The sequence below is a fragment of the Pan paniscus genome, chromosome 3 (genome assembly GCF_029289425.2).
Source record: "Pan paniscus chromosome 3, NHGRI_mPanPan1-v2.0_pri, whole genome shotgun sequence".
NCBI lineage: Eukaryota > Metazoa > Chordata > Mammalia > Primates > Hominidae > Pan > Pan paniscus.
Genome location: NC_073252.2, coordinates 125,922,971 through 125,942,038, shown reverse-complemented (window position 1 = coordinate 125,942,038; position 19,068 = coordinate 125,922,971). Strand labels below are relative to the sequence as shown.

The following is a 19,068-nucleotide window of genomic DNA, read 5'->3' as shown; positions in this document are numbered from 1 at the left end:
ACCACTGAACTTAGGGGTGTGCTAACTATTTTACTATCTAAGATTTTCCAAATTTTATCACTACCAAATCAGATCATTGCACAGCTTCATACCTGAACCATATGAGCCTTGTCTGCAGTCTCCACTGCCTTTATAAAAATAAAACTCAATATTATGCTGTTAGTGTTTAGTGAACGTCAAAAATTAAAAATGCTACATGAGAACTGGCACTTCAGGTTTTTTATAAATAAAAATGCCTCTAAAGCAGAACTCAGCAAACTTTTCCTACAAATGTTAGATAGTAAATATTTTTGGCTTTTCAAGACATAAGGTCTCTGTTGAAACAGCTCAGCTCTGCTTTTGTAGCATAAAAACAGCGAGAGGCCATATGTAAATGACCAGCGTTATCATATTGGCCCGTGGCAGGCTAGTTTCAGCCAATGGGCCATAATTTGCTGGCCACTGAACTATAGCAGTCAGATAGATATGAATCCAAATCCTGGATTTACACTTTGCTAGCAAAAAAACAAAATCATAACTATATTTTGTGTATTCAATAAAGCACAGAAAAACATAAGCATATTAAAATATATATATAGGCAGTATAAAAGAGAACCCAATCAAGCTTCTAGATGAGAAAAGGACAACAGCTGAGATTTTAAAACATACACACACACACACACACACACACACACACACACATACACATTGGATGGGATTAAAAATAGACTCTGTAGAAGAAAAGGCTAATAAACTTGAAGAGAGGAATAAAAGTTACCTAAAACAAAAACAGAGTAAAAGGACTGAAAAACAACAACAACAAAACAGAGCATTAGTGAAGTATGGGACAACTTCAAGTGCCCTAATATAAATTTTAAATGTAATTGGAGTCTTCAGAGAAAGAGAAAAAAGTAACAGGAAAACATTATTAATTTTCTTTTCTTTTTTTTTTTAAGACAGAGTCTGACTCTGTCACCCAGGCTGGAATGCAGTGGTTTGATCTTGGCTCACCGCAACCTCTACCTCCCGGGTTCAAGTGATTCTCGTGCCTCAGCCTCCCAAGTACCTTGGATTATAGGTGTGCGCCACCACACCCAGCGAATTTTTGTATTTTTAGTAGAGATGGGGTTTCACCATGTTGGCCAGGCTGGTCTCGAACTCCTGACCTCAGGTGATACACCCGCCTTGGCCTCCCACAGTGCTGGGATTATAGGCATGAGCTGCCACACCCAGCCTATTAATTTTTTCATTAAAATTTTAAATTTAAAGGAACAGCTGAACACTTTCCAAATTTGATTAAAAATGTATAAACACACATATTTTAAAAATTCAGTGAGTTCAAGCACAAGAAACATGAAAAGTACACCAAAGCAATCGTAATTAAGGTGCTTAAAATAGGTGACAGAGGAAACATTAAAAGCAGCCAGAATCAACAGAAATTGAACCGAAAACAGAAAAGCAACCTCAACAACAGAAAAAAAAAGAAATTGAAAAAAAATAATCAGCCAATCCTTAAGAACCTGTGAGACAACAAAAGGTCTAGGAGAGAAGAAATGCAGGGCTAAAAATTTTTTTTGAGGAAATAATAGCTGAAAACTTCCCAAATTTGTCTAAAGTCAAACCTACAGATTTAAGAAACAGAATCCCATCCAGGATAAACCCAAAGAACTCCATACCAAGGCACATCACACTCTACTTGCTGTAAACGTCAGATGAAAAAAAAAAAAATCTTGAAAGTAGCTAGAGATGCATTACTTGTAGGGAAACAATTTGAATGACTATAAATTATTATACCAAAAACCATGGAGGACAGAAAGAAGTGGTACAACAGTTTTGAATCACTAACAGAAAACAATTGTCAGTTCAGAATTCTTTATCCAGTGAAAATATCCTTGGCAATGAGGTGAAATAAAGACATTCTCAGAAGAAAGAAAACTATAAATCATAGCCAACTGGACTGCTCTAAAAGAATTGCTAACCTGAGTATTTCAGACAGAAGAAAATGATAACAAAAGGAAACCTGAAACATCACAAATAGAGGAACAGCAAGATAAACGGTAAAGGTCCAGATAAATATAATAGACTATTCTCCTTTTAAGTTATTTAAAACACGCTTGAAAGTAAAACACGCTTGAAAGACAATCAAACATTGTCTGATGGGCTTTTTAACATATGAAGATATATAAGACAATTATTACATAAAGAAATTTCAGCTGAGTGTGGTGATTCATGCCTATAATCCCGGCACTTTGGGAGGCTGAGGTAGGAGAATCTCTTGAGGCCAGCAGTACTAGACCAATCTGGGCAATGTAGTGAGACCCTGTCTCCACAAAAAATAAAAAAATTAGTTGGGCTTTGTGGCGTGCACCTGTAGTCCGACCTACTCGGGAGGCTGAGGTGGTAGGATTGCTTGAACCCAGCAGTTTGAGGCTGCAGTGAGCCATGACTACACCACTGCACTCCAGCCTTGGCAACAGAGTGAGACCCTATCTCTTGGGGTGGGGCCGGTGGGGAGAGAAAGGAAAAAAAAAAAATCTCTATGGAGGTTAGGTTTCTACATTCTTATTGAAATGGTAAAATACTGATTCCAAATAAACTGAAAAGTATGTGTTTTGCAACCCCTAGAGCAATCACTAAAAACAATTATACAAAAAAAGATATATATGTCCAAATTCATAGTACATAAATTAAAATGTAATGGAAAAAGTTACAAACAACACAAAGAATGCACAAAATGGGCAATAGAAGCCAAAAAAAAAAAAAAAAAAAGAAAAGAAAAAGAAAATGAATAATAAAAAGGTTGACCTAAATCCAAACATACCAATAATTACATTAGTCAAAACATACCAATTAAAAGATGTACTGTCAGACTGAATAATAAACATGACCTAACTATATGCTATCTATAATAAACTGACTTCAAATATAATGATATGGGTACGTTAAAAGTAAAAAGTTGGCAAAAGATACATCACATACCATGAGAAAGAAATGAAAGAAAGCTGGAATGGCTATATTAAAATCAGACAAACTAAATTTCAAAGCAAACAAGGACAACATATATGAATGAAAGGGCCAATTCACCAAGATGACACAATATACCAATGGGTATAAGGTGAACTAACAAAAGAGCTTCTAAATAAATGAAGCAAAATACAACAGAACTGAAATAGGAAATAAACAAGTCTGCAATTATAGGTGGTGACTTCAACACTCCTCTCTCAGTAAGACAGAACCAGTAGACAAAAAATCAGCAAAGATATAGAACTCATCAACATCATTAACCAACTGAATTGAACAGACAATATGGAACATTCTACTCAAAAATAGTGTAATAAACATTCTTCTCAGATGCATATGGTACATTCACCAAGACAGACTATATTGTGGGTGATAAAATTAGCAAATTAATTAAACAAATTTGAAATTAACAAATTAATTTTAAATTTTAAAATAATGTAAAGTATGTTCTCTGGCTATAATATAATTAAACTATGTATCAATAAGATTAATAACAGAGGGGTAACTGAAAAAATTCCAATCACTTGGAAATTACACTGAATACACTCCTAAATAATCCATAAAGAGGAAGTCTCAAAAGAATTTAGAAAATGTTTTGAAAAGAATAAAAATTAATAAAAGACAGCATATCAAATTTGTGGAATGCAGCTAAATCAGTGCTTAAATAAAAATATATAGAATTAAGGGCTGTGCTCATGGCTCATGCCTGTAATCCCAGCACTTTGGGAGGCCGAGGTGGGTGGATCATTTGAGGCCAGGAGTTTGAGACCGGCCTGGCCAACGTGGTGAAACCTGGTCTTTACTAAAAATACAAAAATTAGCCAGGTGTGGTGGCACAGACCTGTAATCCCAGCTACTTAGGAGGCTGAGGCAGGAGAATCGCTTGAACCCGGGAGGCAGAGGTGGCAGTGAGCCGAGATTGTACCACTGCACTCCAGCCTGGGCGACAGGGCGAGACTCCGAGATTCTGTCTTAAAAAAATATATAGATAGATAGAGATAAAGATAGAAATAGAGATAGAGAGAGAATATTAAATGCTTATATCAGAAAAGAAACTCTCAAATCAATAATTTAAACTCTCCCTTAAAAATTAGATTTCAAAAAAATAGATTTCAGGAAGATATCCAAATCTTAAAAATTAAACAAAAACACTTCTAAATAGCTGATGTATCAAAAAATTAAAAAGAAATTAGAAAATACATAGAACTGAATGAAAATCAAACACAATAACACCTAAAATACTGCTTAGGGGGAAATTTGTAGTATTAAATGGTTATAATAGGAAAGAAAAATGGTGTCAAATGATCTAAGCTTCCACTCAAACTAGAAAAGGAGGAACAAAATAAGAAAAAAGGAAATAATAAAGAGCAAAAATTAATAAAACTGGAATAAAAATAAAGTAAATCAATGAAAATAAAACCAAAAAAATTAAACTGATGAACCTCTAGCTAGATCGATCAAGACAAAAAAGACACAAATTTATAAATAGTAGGAATGAAAGAAGAGATATCTCTACAGAACCTACGAACAGTAAAAGGAGAAAAAGAGCATATTATAAATTCCAGGAAATGAACAAATTCAATAGGTACAAAAGCTCACCTGAGAAAAAAGACTTACTTAGTCTTATGTTTCTTAAATAAATAAATGTGTAGTTTAAAACATTCCAATAGTTCCAGGCCCAGATGGCATCACTTGGGAATGCTACCAATGTGTAAGAAATAAACAATTGTGGACAAACTCTTCCAAAATACAAAAGAAGGAACACTTACCAACTCATTTTATGACGCCAGCATTCCTCTGACACCAAAATCAGACAAATATAATCCAAGACAATGAAAAAAAAACAATATTCCTCATGAATATAGTACAAAAGGCTTCAAAAAATATGTAAGCAACCTGAGTCTAACAATATATAAAAGGATAATATAATAACTAAATGAGGCTTATCCTGAGAATCCAAGACTAGTTCAACATTTGAAAACCAATCAATGTACTTTACAACACAAACAGACTAATTAAGACAAGCCATATGACGTGAGCCACTGCAACTGGCCCAAAAGATATACCTAAAAAATGAAAATATAAGCCCCAGGTTCTGAGAAGATATGTGCAAATTACATATGTACATATGTAACAAAGGACTTGTATCCAGAGTAAAGAACTCTCAAAGCTCAGTAACAAAAGAAAGAACTCAATAAAAGAAATGTCCAAAGATCTGAGCAGGCACTTTACCAAGCATAAACTGATGGCAAATAAGCACATAAAAAGATACTCAACAGCATCAGTCACAATGAGATACTACTATTAGATGGGCAAAATTTTTTTTTAAAAAAACTAACAATACTAAATGCTGGTGATGATGTAGAGCAACTGGAACCCTCATATATTGTTGGTAAGAATGTAAAATGGCACAACCACTTTGGAAAAGTTAGACAGTTTCTTAAAAAGTTATACTTACTGTATGATCCAACAGTGCCCTCAAAAGCATTTACCCAAGTGAAATGAAAACATATATTCACGTAGCAACTTGATACTCATAGCAGCTTTATTCATAATCACCAAAAACAGGAAAACAACCTATATGCCTTCAACTAATAAGTGGATAAATAAACTGTTTGCATCCATGCAATGGAATACTACTTGTCAATAAAAAGGTAATACACACAAAAGCATGAATAAATCTGAAAGGCACTAGGCTAAATGAAAGGAGCCAGACTCAAAAGTCTGTATTTTATATGATTCTATTTATATGACATTCTAGAAATGGCAAAACTATAGGGATAGAAAATAGAAAACAAACTGCCAAAAACTTGGCCTGGGTTGAATAAAAAGAGGCATGGAAAAATTCTCAGGGAGCAATGGAAATGTTCAGTAACTTAACTAGGTGGTGTTTACATGATTGTATTCATCTGTCAAAGTTCCCAAAATAATATACATAAATGGTGTGAAACTTACTGAATGTAAACTATATCTTAATTTTTTTAAAAATATGACCCACAAAGCTCAGGCAACAAAAGCAAAAATAAACAAACAGATTGCATCAAATGAAAAAGCTGCTTCTGCACAGCAAAGGAAACAATCAACAGAGTGAACAGACAACCTACAGAATAAGAAAAAACATTTGCAAACCACACATCTGATTAGGAGTTATATCCAAAATACATAAGTAACTCAGACAACTCAATAGCAAGAATGCAAATAATCCAATTAAAACATGGGCAAAAGACCTGATTAGAGATCTCTCCAAAGAAGACGTAACAATGCCAACAGGTATATGAAAAGGTGCACTGGTGCAGCCACTGTGGAAAACAGTATGGAGATTTGTAAAGAAATTAAAAGTAGAATTACCATATGACCCAACAGTCCCTCTTCTGGGTATATACCCAAAGGAAATGAAATCATCACCATAGAAAGATATCTATCTGCACTCACATGTCCATTGCCACATTATTCACAATAGCCAAGATATAAGATATGGGAACAACTAAAGTATGAGTCCACTTATGATAAACAGAGAAATGGTGATGTGTGTGTGTATATATGTGTGTGTATATATATGTACACACATGTGTGTATGTATATATGTATATATATGTGTATATATATATATAGAGAGAGAGAGAGAGAGAGAGAATAGTATAGAATTAAGCCTTTAAAAAAGGAGATGCTGCCATTTGCTACAACATGGATGAAACTGGAGGACATTATGCTAAATGAAATAAGCCAGACACAGAAAGAAAAATACTTCATAATGTCACTTATATATAGAATCTTTAAAAAAAAAAAGTATATAGATGTAGATAATAAAACAGTGGTTACCAAGGGTGGGATGAAGGAGAATGGGGAGATGTAGGTAAAAAAATACCAAGTTGCAGATATGTAGGATAAATAAGTCTAGAGATCTAACGTACAACCTGAGGGCCATAGCTAATAACATTATATTATATTTGGTATTTTTGCTAAGAGAGATTTTAGGTGCTCTTGCCACAAAAAAAGGTAACTATGTGAGATAATGAATATGTTCATTTGCTTAACTATTGTAACCATTACACTATATATATATCAAAACATCATGTTGTACACCTTATATATATTTTTAAGAGGAAACAAAAAATATAACTGGATATTTGTAGGGTGATCAGAATGAAAGGAGGGAGACAGGCTAGGAGTTCATTACAATTAACCAAGGAGAAAACGTTGGTGACTTTTACAGGGTGATAGAGATGGAGAAAGTGAGAAGTGGTTAGATTCTAGATATATTTTAAATATATATGAATATAACTTTCCAATAAATAAGATACGGAATTTAAAAAACAAATGGATCAAAAATGACACAAACGTTTTGACCTGTGTAACTGGAAAAATGGAGGTAATATTTAGAGATGTGGAAGTCTAGGAGGAAGAGTCCTTGGAGAGGGGTGGGAATTCAGAACTTAGATTTTGGACATATGATATTTAACATGCTTATAAAATATACAAGTGGTACTGTTAACCACACAGTTGAATATTTGTCTGAAATACAGGATGGAGGTCTGGTCTATACATATTAATTTGATACTCATTAGTATAATAATGCTCTTTAAAACCCGTGAGACTTGATGCTATTACACAAGGAGTTATTGAGGATTCAAAAGAGGAGAAATTTGAGGACTGGGTCCTAAAGCTTCCAAATTTTAGAGGTTAGGGAAACACTGAAGAACTAGCAAAAAAGACTCTATGAAGCAGAAGGAGAATAAGTGAATAAGTATCCAGGAAGTAAAAATGTGTTTCAGGACAGAGCGATTAATTTGATCTAATGCTGATGTCAGGTAAGATGAGGACTGATTTGACCCCTCTTATATATGGAGATTTCTGGTGGTATTATCAGTAGCTGATTTGGGATGTGGAGGACAGAGGCCTGTTTGGAGCAGGTATAGGGAATAAATAGGAATATAGATATTGAAGACAGTGAAAATAAACTCCTTCTTTATGCCTTAAATTCTATATCGTAATAGCAATACCAACTCTTTTCTATTAGGATCATTCTTTTATATGATTTCCCATCCTTTACCTTCCAATCTTTTCATATGTTATGACACATAACTAGCATAGAGTGAATTTTAAGTCCAATTAATTTTAAGATTAAAATTATCTTTTAATTTGAACATTAATCTATTCAACATTTCCTGTCATAGCAATATATTGGGTCAAATTCTATCTTTTAAATTTTTGCTTTATTTTTATATTTTTCTGTTCATATATTTAAAAACTAGAGATTATAGCACACAAATAAAAATTAATAAATTTATATATAAATTTTAAAATAGAGTTGATACACACTCATACCGACCAACTAGACCAATACATACATAAATTCCAGATGCTAGCAAACACATGTGCAGACCTTCCAGATGGGATTTCCCCCACCCTCAGGAGTAAATTAATATATTAATTTTTTATATTAATAATTCCCCTTGCTTCTCTTCATGGCTCCTATGTGCTATGCATCTATCCATGAATTTTATGCTTTATGTAATAGCATTACACTGAATGAACTTCTTTGTTCTAGCTTATTTTATACATCCCATTTTTTAATTTTTTTGTTATTTTTTCCTATATTTTTAGATTAACACATTTTGTCACATGTAACGTTAGTTCTTTCATTTTCCACTGCTGCCTATTTTTCCTACGTATGACTACACCACATCTTATAATACATTCTACTATAACTGGGCAATTTTTAGTTTTCATTTGCTTTTTTCTATTATGAACAATGATACTACAAATGTTCTCTTGGTAAACATTTGCAACAGTATGCCCAGGCTGGTCTCAAACTCCTGGGCTCAAGTGATCCTCCTGCCTTGGCCTCCCGAAGTGTTGGGATTATAGGCATAAGCCACAATGGCCTGCAACCGTATCTCTTGAAATGAAACTGCTGGGTTATAATATGGTGTACTGCTATGGTTTTAATTGGAAAACCTCAGTAAAAATAGCATCTTTTCATATTTATTGGCCATTTGGTCTTCCCAAATATGAAACTGATGTTCATGTTTCATTTACTACTTTTTCTATTCATGTTTGCCATTTTTCATATTAATTTTTAAGGTTTTAGATTTCTATGATATTAATTCTTTGTTAATGTCATGCAATGCCAAATTTATCTCCTTATTTGTGACTTGTATGCTTTCTATGATGTGCAAAGGAATATACATTCTCAATTTTAAAGTATTCAAATTTAACAAGACAAAAAATCCAGCAATTTAACTGAACAGCCCTAGTGGGACACACTAAGAACTTTAAAGAAAGCTTTAAAGTATGAAGTTTTTAAAAGTTTACAGTTTAAAGAACTCTAAAAGAAGTTACCTTTCAGTATTTATAATATTATTATTTAATGTTATTGTTATTCTGTAACTATTATATCATAGGATTAGCAAATAAATAACTATGCTACTGTGGTTAGGAAGAAAGATTTTTTATATATAAGTAAAAAGCAATACAATTACAAAATCAAAGAAATTAAAATTAAAACCTATAATCTTAAATTTAGACAGAAAATATCAACATGAATACGTAATATATTTTTCTCCTTAAAAAATTTCCTAGCTCTTTCTATTCAAAAGGCCTAGAAACAAGGACCAACTGAGTAGCAGATGTGGTACTGACAAAGCTCAACCTTGGTGGGGGCTCAACCTTCTGTGGGGTGGGAAACATTAAAGTTAACAGTCCAACTCCATTATTACTCAGCAAGAAAATGAAAGGTGGCTTTAGAGCTAAAAGTCAATAAACTGATAACTGGCATAGGTATCAATAACAATAATAATAATAACTATAATAGAATGAAACCCATCTCATGTATTTATGAGTTCACAATGATCATTTAAAAACAAACAAACAAAAACTTCATTAGTCACCAGCGAAGAATGTTAAGGAACCAGCTAGTACTTTGAAACTAGTAAACAAAGGGAAATAATTCAGCACTGACTCACTTTCCTGTAAGAACTCTATCTCAGAATAAATAAATATTCTGGGGAAAGTTCTCTTTATAAAAGTATTCTACCTATTAAGGTAAGATGTAATGATTAAAAATAGAATCATCACTATTTTGCAATCCCTAGTAAAATAAAAGCTTCACTCACTGATCATCAATGACTGCTAACATTACAAAAAGAGACAATAGAGCATTATGTATCTCCTAATAGTATTCAATACTACATATGACATATTCTTACAGAGATTTGAGTCTTAATCTAATCAAGTCTCTATGCTGAACTAACAGTTATAGATAATTCAGGACTAGAAAACAGGTTAAATGAAACCATGGGGATGCAATCAGCAAAATTCAGAATGTGAGAAATTCTACAAGACAAACAACCTAGTTTCTTCAATACCAAATTGCAAGGACCAATAAATTATAAGGCAAAAAATAGTAGAAACCTGTGGACTAAAAAAGACATATCAATCTATTGCAATCTATTTGAAGAAACTGGAAAAAAAAAGTGATGAATGAGGAAATTTGAACACTAGATATCTAACGTTAAGGAATTACTGTTAATTTTAGATATGATAATGTCCTGCTATTTATGTGTTAAAAGATACAGCCCTTATCTTTTTAAAGACACATACAGAAATCTTTAAGGACAAAAAAATATGAATCATGTCATTGAGAATTTGTTTAAAAATAATCCACAGGGAGGTACAGGAGTTACTGGAGTCGAGACAAAATTGGGTATGAGATGATTAAGTATAACAGGTACATGGGAGTTTTATTATAAAATTCACTCTATCTTTGTATATGTGTGACTTTTTATAAATCGTTTTTTCTTTAACCACCTTCAGGAAAAGACTATAATAAAATCAGTTATACTTGTCTGAAATGTCAGATTCAATTTATGGATCTCCCAATGTATTTATTTACACTCTCACACAGAGCTAAGCCCTTAAAACAAAAGAATGACTCTAGCGCATTCTAAGGATCAGTGAGTCAGTGAAAAATTTTATTTTGGGAAGAGAAACATTCCCAGCAATCTTAAAATCACATCAGATACATAAAGAACCAACAAATTCTGCCTACTTCTAAGTAAGCTCTGGCTTTGAGCATAATCTGGTGTGATAATAGAAGTTCACAAAAGGATAAAAGTTGAGTTTTAAAATTCTAGCATTTTACCATTTACCTAATGATTTTCCACAAATAAAGAAAAAAAAGGAGCAATTTTTAAAAACAATTCAGAACTGCTTTAATACTATTCAGACACTTACACAAAAGCAGATTTACATACCTTGCCTGGACTGTGAAGGTGCTACAGGAACTTCTTGGTTTGGCTCAAAAGGAAGTTCAGGTGTTAGGTTTTCAAACTGCTCTTTACTAATGAGATTTAGCTTCTTAAAGTTCTCAACTTCTTGCTGAAGTAGAATGGAGGAATCTAATTACTAAACTGGCTAACAGAGTAACCAACAGACAATAATTGATACCAACCTCAAAAAAATGAACTTCTAAAACAGGGATTAATTACAGTGGAGTGAAAAAGATGTTCTAATAAAGAATCTAGCATTATACTTAATAACAACATTCAGAATCTAAGAGGCATATAACACCCTAAAATATTATGATGATTTTATAATTAAAAAACATTATAAGACCACACATACTAATCATTAATTATTTGTTGAGCATTTACATACAAGACTACCAGGTATTACAGACGTTACAAAGTAATCTAATACATGTTCCCTACCATTAAGGAATTTATATGTTAGATGAAAAGGAAGAAATGAACACATAAAAATAAATAATATTAGGTAGTATGTGAAGAGCGATATTGGTGTAAGAATTACGATCATCAGGAAGCCATCACAGGAGAGATGGGACAAAAGCAGCTCTTGAAGGATGAGAATTTAGAGAAAGGGAGAAACATTCTAAATAGGTAATGTGAGCAAAGATAAGAAGCTTGGAAAAAGCAATGTGTTTATTACAAAGTAATTAAGTGACTAAGAAAATCTGTGTAGAACCAGTGGCAAAGAGGCCTGATGAGGAAGTTGGAGAAAGCTACTAGAAGACCTTTAATACTGGGTCAAGAAGATTTCACTTTGTTTTATAATAATGGGATGCATGTGATAAAGATAAATCTGGATGGCCCTGGATAGCTGCAGCAAAGAGACTCAGTATATTTGAGTTGTTAGCTCAAAGGAAGAATAGACCCCTCCCTGCCTCTGGGGTTCTGGAGGCTTCCCCTTTGTAACTACTATTGCATAGTCACTTAGGTGTTTCCGGCCCTGACCTACAAATGTGTGGAGCATTACAGAGGGTAGAGGTCATTCTCTACTGGAAGTTCACTTGGCCACAGGTGAACTTAAAGGTTGAACCCTAAAGGTTGAACCCTATGGTTCACCCAGGTGAACCATAAAGACCCTCTATGTCTGGCCTAAACTGTGAGATAAAAAAGGAGTTTGAGGGACTGCTTACACTCCACTATTTCTTCTAAGTTTTTCCCAATAAAACCCTATATCACATCTACTCCACATGGTACTAATGGGTACATGAATCTTTACAGGGCAACATCCAAAGAGGGTTTAAGCAAGTAAAAAACATAAGAAAGAATTTGTCGGGTTGAAGCAAATTTAAAACAGGAAGCAAATTAAATATCATTGCAAAATAGTTGTAGCTTGCTCTTAATAACAAAAGAATCTTTTCCTTCTGTCTTCAAAGATGAATAGTCACTTGTCAGCTCAAACCATTTATTAAATCCCAATGTTAGCCTTTTAGATTATGATCTTTTTTCACTAAAGTACCTTTAATTACATCAAAATGTATATTTATCAACATTTCTTCCTCAAAAGTTTTCAATAAGCTCTTCAGGCTAAATCAGAATCATTGCTCACTCCTCTTGTCCCTTATCTTGCTACAGAGCTTGCTATTAGCAACTCCCAATTCTATAAATAATTATTGTATGTTTACTACATGCCAGAGATAAATAACACAATTCTACCCTAATGGAAACACAAGTTGTGTATGTTTTTGTTTATTTTTATTTTTAACTAATTCATTAATGTATAACATACACACACACACACACACACACACGAGAAGTGTACAAATCATAAGTATATATCTCAATGAATAATCAAAGGTAAACAGACTTAATCACCATTCAGGTAAAGCAATTATTAGCACCCTAGAAGCTTCCTTTTCATGTCCCTTCTGGTCAGGATCTCCTCTTTCTCCCCCAAAATAGCTTATACACCTTCAATACAGTAGGTGTTTTGCATGTTTCTGAACTTTATAAAAATTGAATTACACCATATGGTTTCTTTCATGCAAAATTATGTTTATGAGACTGATCCATGTACGTGCATGTAACCACAGTTTGTGGCTCTACAGCAGAGGTCAGCAAACTACAGGCCCAAAGGCTAAAGCCTGTTTTTATAAATGGCTGTGTTGGAACATAACCACACTCGTTTGTTTACATATTGCCTATGACTACTTCATTGCTACAACTGCAGTTAGGTAGACAATGTATGACCACAGACAACGTATGACCCACAAAGTCTAAGATATTTACTATATTTGTCTACCCTTGCTCTATCCTACCATATGAATACACTGCAAGTTTTTAAGAAATCCATTCTGCTATTGATGAGCATTTGGGTCCTTTCTCAGATTATAGCTATTACAAGCAAATTCCTATAAATACGTCTTTACAAAAACTTCTTTTGGGGAACAGGGACACAAATTTTTGTTGGATATTTACTTAGGAGTGGAATTGCTGAATTGAGCAGTAGGTTTCTATTTAGCCTTAGTAGAAAATGCCAGTTTTTCACAGTGGCTGTACCTATTTTTATCCCCATTAGCAGTATATTAAAGTTCCTGTTGATCTACATCTGCACCAATGTGTGGTATTTTCAGTCTCAAAATTTAGCCATTTGAACAAGAATGAACCCTAATGTAAACTATAAACTTTTAGTGAGAATGATGCATCTAGGTAGGTTCATGAACTGCAACAAATGTACCACTGTGGTAGGGGATGTTGACAATACGGGAGGCTATGCTTGTGTAGGGGAAGAGGATCTATGGAAAATCTATCTTCTGCTCAATTTTGCTATGAATCTAAAATTGCTCTAAGAAATGTGTGATTCCATCATGTAACATTCTCAAAATGACAAAATTATAGAGATGAAGAACAGATTAGTGGTTGCCAGGGGTTAGGGATAGTGGAGGTGAGGCAGATGGGTTAGACTCTAAAGGGGTAACTTTAGAGAGCACAGGGAGAACTTTGTGGTAATAATACAGTTCAGTGTCTTGACTGTGGTGGTAGTTATATGAATCTACATGTGATAAAATGGCACAAAACTATACACATACATTTGTGATAAGAAATGTCTATTTTCTTGTTTTAATATTATACAACATATTTCCTTTTTTTTTTTTTTTTTTTCCCTAGAGACAGGGTCTTGCTCTGTTGCCCAGACTGGAACGCAGTGGTACGACCACAGCTCACTGTAGCCTTGAACTCCTGGGCCCAGGTGATCTTCCCACCTCAACCTGTAGCTGGCACTACAGGTGCATGCCACCATGACAGGCTAATTTTTTTAATTTTTTTTTAAGAGATGAAGTCTCACTATGTTGCCCACACTGGTCTTGAACTCCTGGCCTCAAGCAATCCTCCTGCCTCAGCCTCCAGAACAGCTGGGATTACAGGCATGAGCTACCTTGCCCAGCATTGTGCTATAGTTATATAAGATGTATATATAGTTATATATAAGATGTGACTTTTGAAGGGAAGTGACGGTACACAGTACCTCTCTGTACACTTTTTGCAACTTCCTGTGAATCTATAAATATCTCAAAATAAATATTCAGAAAAAGTTTTTAATGTAGTCATCCTGGTAGGTATATGTGTTATCTCACTGCAGCTTTAATTTGTATCTCTCTGATCACTAATGAGGCTGAAAAGCTTGAGTATATTTGCTGATTTGGATAGCTTCTTTTGTTGAGGTGACTATTCAATACTATTGCTCATTTTTCTATAGGGTTGTCTTTCTCTTATTGATTTGTAAGAGTTCTTTATAAAATGTTGTAAATACTTTTTGACACTTTTTTAACTTGCCTTTTTATTCTCTTATAGTATCTTGATGAAAAAGAAGTCCTTTAATGTAGTGCAATTTATCAATCATTTCCTTCATTGTGCTTCCTGTTCAATAAATCTTCCCCACTGAAATATTACTGAGCTATTATTTCTATAAGTTTTATTATTTTGTGTTTCATGTTTAGAACTATAATCCATCTGGAATTCACTTTTCTAAACTGCATTCACATTTTGTATAACCTTACTGATTTTTTGGTTCTGATTGCTCCATCTTACACCTTTCTTTATAAGAAAGGTGTGTGTTAAAATCTCCCACTATGATTATGAATGCACCTATTTGCCTGCAAATTTTATGAACTTTGAAGCTACATTATTAGATGCACACAAATTTAGAACTATTATATCTTCTAAGGCAATGAAACTTGTCATGATTATAAAATATCCATCTTTATATCTTGAATAAGTTTTGCCTTAAAAACCTACTTTGCCTGATAGAGTAAATAGAGTTACACCAGCGTTGTTGTGTTTATTGCCACTATTTATTTAAATATATACACATATTTACCCTTCCCATTGCTCTTCATTTCTTCCTGCATCTCCAACCTTCTTTCTGGAATCATTTTCCTCTACCTGAAAAATTCCCTTTAGTATTTTCTTTAAAGCAGATCTGCTGCAAATAAATTTTCATAGTTTTCATTTCTCTGATAATATCTCTATTTTACCTTCATTTTTATACAGGTTTATTTAGAGCTTTATTTTACATCTCATAAATTCACCTATTTAAGCGTACAATTCACTTATTTGTTTACCTTTATTCTTGAACACTATTTTCCCTTTCTTTCAGGCACTGTAACTACATCATCCCTTTGTTCCCTCACCTCCATTATTTCTACTGAGAAGTTAGCTGTAAGTCTTACTATTAATGCTTGTAATCTGTCCTTTTTATCCAGCTTTTGTTTTCAGTTGTTTTATATGGTCTTGATGAGGTTTTCTCTGTATTTATCTTCTTTGAAGTTTTTAGGACTAGAATCTGTCCTTTGGTGTCTTTCATCAGTTTTGGAAAATTCTTACCCATAATCTCTTCAAATATTACTTACGCTTTATTCTCTCTCTCTTCCCCCATTGGAGGATCCAATGATATGTGTTAGACTATGTCTCTTACACCCTTTTCTGTATTTTCCATCTTTTTGCTCAATGCTTCACTCTGGATTTTTCTTTTGATCCATCTTCCAGTTTAATAATTATCTCTTCACTGTCCTGATCTACTATTAAGCCTACCCATTGCACTTGATTATCATATTTTGTAGTTCTAAAATTTCCACTTGATTATTTTTTAAAGTTTCTGGCTCTATACTGAAATTCTCCATCTTATCTTTTATTTTTTAACTTATTAAAAACAAAGTCTGCTTGATAACTCTATTTTCTGGATCACTAGGGGTCTGTTTCTATTTCCTGTTGTTTCTTTTGTTTTTTTCTATCATATCATATTGTCTTCTAATATTCCTAATTATTTTTTGAGGATCAGACATTATTACTAAAAGCTTGAGGCTTAGGATGGAACTGGCAAATGCGTCTGAGGGAAATAAAGACCCAAATGCCAGCCTTATTTCTCTAGGTTTTCTTCTCTTTCCAGTTTTTTTTTTTTTTTTTTTTTTTTTTTTTTTTTTTTTTTAGCTTCAAGCCTTTTATTCCATTTTGGTAGGTTTGTATAAAAATACTCTCTTTAGGAAAATAAATAGCAGCTGCTCTCACTGTGGAGGCTTGGATTCCCTGGAGCTGAAGGCTTCTCAAAGCTGAGATTTGCAGATCAGCTCATCACAGAAGCCATGGGCACCTCCCAAGCTGTGCGGTTCAGGAGGGGGCGGCAGAATGGCCTGGTCCAATCACCTGCTGCTGCTGGCAGTGGGGCTGGTGAGTTGGTGTTCTAGGTGGGTAAAGTGGCACCTTCTGTCACGGGGGTAGGGTTGGATCACAGGAAGAGGGTGATGGAGAGTATGGCAGTGATCTGGAAGGGGTTAGGGCTCCAGAGGACCTCTAAGGATCTACAAAGTCTCTGGGCTTCCAGGATTCCTCCGGCAGAAATGGGAAATATTTTGTCTCTGATTTAGTGCAAATTGTGCTAGAGAGGCCAGCTCTAGAGAAACAATGGGCAGCTTTGGTGGCCCCAAGCTGGCTCTACTGTGAAGCACAATATGGTCAGTCTCATTAGAGGGATGGAGAAGCAGCTGCTGGAGTTGGGTATGGGATACTGTCCAGGCCAGCTGGACTGGTGGGGGAAGGGGAGGAGACGTTGCTTAGGGTGGCACCTGCAGGGAGTAAGGCTCGGGTGCCTCACAAAGCGAGGAGGGTTGGAGAGCCAAGGGGGTCAGAGGATGGGTCTCCGCTGCTGCTGCTACTCTTGTGATGAGCTGAGGCACAGGGCTCAGGAGTGCTGGGGTACGTGAAGACCAGGCTGGGGGCGAAAGGAGTTAGGGAGAGTGTGGTCATGAGCTTGGGGGTGTGCAGTGCCTCAGGTTCAAGCACAGGCCCTGGGGAAAGGGAGATAGAAGGTACAGGGAGGCAGGGGGCTGGCGGGCTGCTGGTGCCGCTGGTACCGCCTGTGTACCCCTCCTTGGCTCCTTCGGGGATTTTGCAGATGGGTCAGTGGGCTTCCAGCACCAGCTCCAGGCGCTCCTTCTGCTTCTGCAGCTCCTCGATCTCTCGCTGCAGCCCGGATTTCTCATCTTCCAGTTTATCAGTCTCCGCCTGCAGGAAGTCAGTCAGTTCCTTCCTCCAGTTCCTACACTTGGCCGCAGCCAGCTTGTTCCGCTCGGGCCTTACTCGGCGGCGCTCCTCTTCCTCCGGGCTGATCTGTTCACAAGGCCTTGGACATACCCCTGGAGGCGGCCCCAGGGCCCGGATGACTCCTGGCTGGGGTTGTAGGGGGCTGGACTAAGGGTAGGTCAGAGGCCTGGGGCAACTGCTGGGCCCCAGAAAATGAGGCTGTACCATCCACTGCAGCTCCTGACTGCCACTCATGTTGTTGATCCTTGGCACGAGGTGGAACTTCTGCTGGGCTGCCTGCACTGCGGCCGGGGGGCTGCGCGGGGTCGCCATACCCACGCCATTCCCGGAGCTCGGGCCGGGTTCCCTGAAGTCTCAGAACATGCCCCGGGCTGGCGGCTCCGCGTGGTCCACGGCTGCTGGCTTCCGACTCTCTTTCCAGATTTTGACCACATGATGTTTTACTGTCTTGGCCCTCTACTGTGCCTTCACACAGATTTTTTAAACCTACTTTTTCAGCTGTTCTCAGCAATAGGGTTGATCTGAATTAGCCAGTCTACCACAACTGGATGCACAACCAAAGCCTAATTTTGGTTTTTGTTTTTGTTGTTGTTGTTATTTTTAATAAATTTATACCTTGCCTTGTTCAAAAAGGGACCAAAGAGATTTAATGATCTAATGGATATAAAAAAATTTGTAGGCTGGGCACAGTGGCTCACACCAGTAATCCCAGCACTTTGCAAGGCTAAGGCAGGTGGATCACCTGAAGTCAAGAGTTCACTAGCCAACATAGTGAAACCTCATCTCTATTAAAAATATAAAAATTAGCTGGGCGTGGTGGCGGGCGCCTGTAGTCCCAGCTACTCAGGAGGCTGAGGCAGGAGAACTGCTTGAACCCAGGAGACAGAGGTTGCAGTGAGCCGAGATCACACCATTGCACTCCAACTTGGGTGACAGAGCAAAAAACTCCGTCTCAAAAAAAATAAAATTTTGTAAACAGATTACAATTCAGTATAAGTCAAAAACAAACATACATGTGTGGTGCAAAGGTAGAATGGGAGAGTAATTTTTCTGGGATTGAGCACAAAATTTATCAAATAAGATTTTCCTGGAAGAGTAATATCTGAACTGGGGTTTATTTAGCTAAAAGATAATTAATTTGGCAAGTAAACAATGTGAAAAGCCACTGCAGGCAGAGGAAACTGCACATGCAACTTGGTATTTATGGATACAAATTTTAAAGCAG

General features: G+C 35.6%; 1 protein-coding gene and 1 pseudogene across 9 annotated transcripts in view; both read right to left on the bottom strand.

Moving 5' to 3' along the window:
* Nucleotides 1-19,068, bottom strand: part of LARP1B (La ribonucleoprotein 1B) — a 146,906-nt gene that overhangs the window by 35,921 nt on the left and 91,917 nt on the right. For 8 of the 9 annotated variants that reach the window (XM_055111823.2, XM_057302155.2, XM_063603897.1 and 5 more), the window contains exon 12: nt 11,256-11,379. The exons of the other annotated variant lie outside the window; for it this stretch is intronic. In XM_055111823.2, the coding sequence (XP_054967798.1) occupies nt 11,256-11,379 (124 nt within the window). The remainder of the gene's footprint in view (nt 1-11,255; nt 11,380-19,068) is intronic. 9 annotated transcript variants of the gene reach the window in all.
* Nucleotides 11,439-18,206, bottom strand: LOC100986922 (fos-related antigen 1-like; annotated as a pseudogene).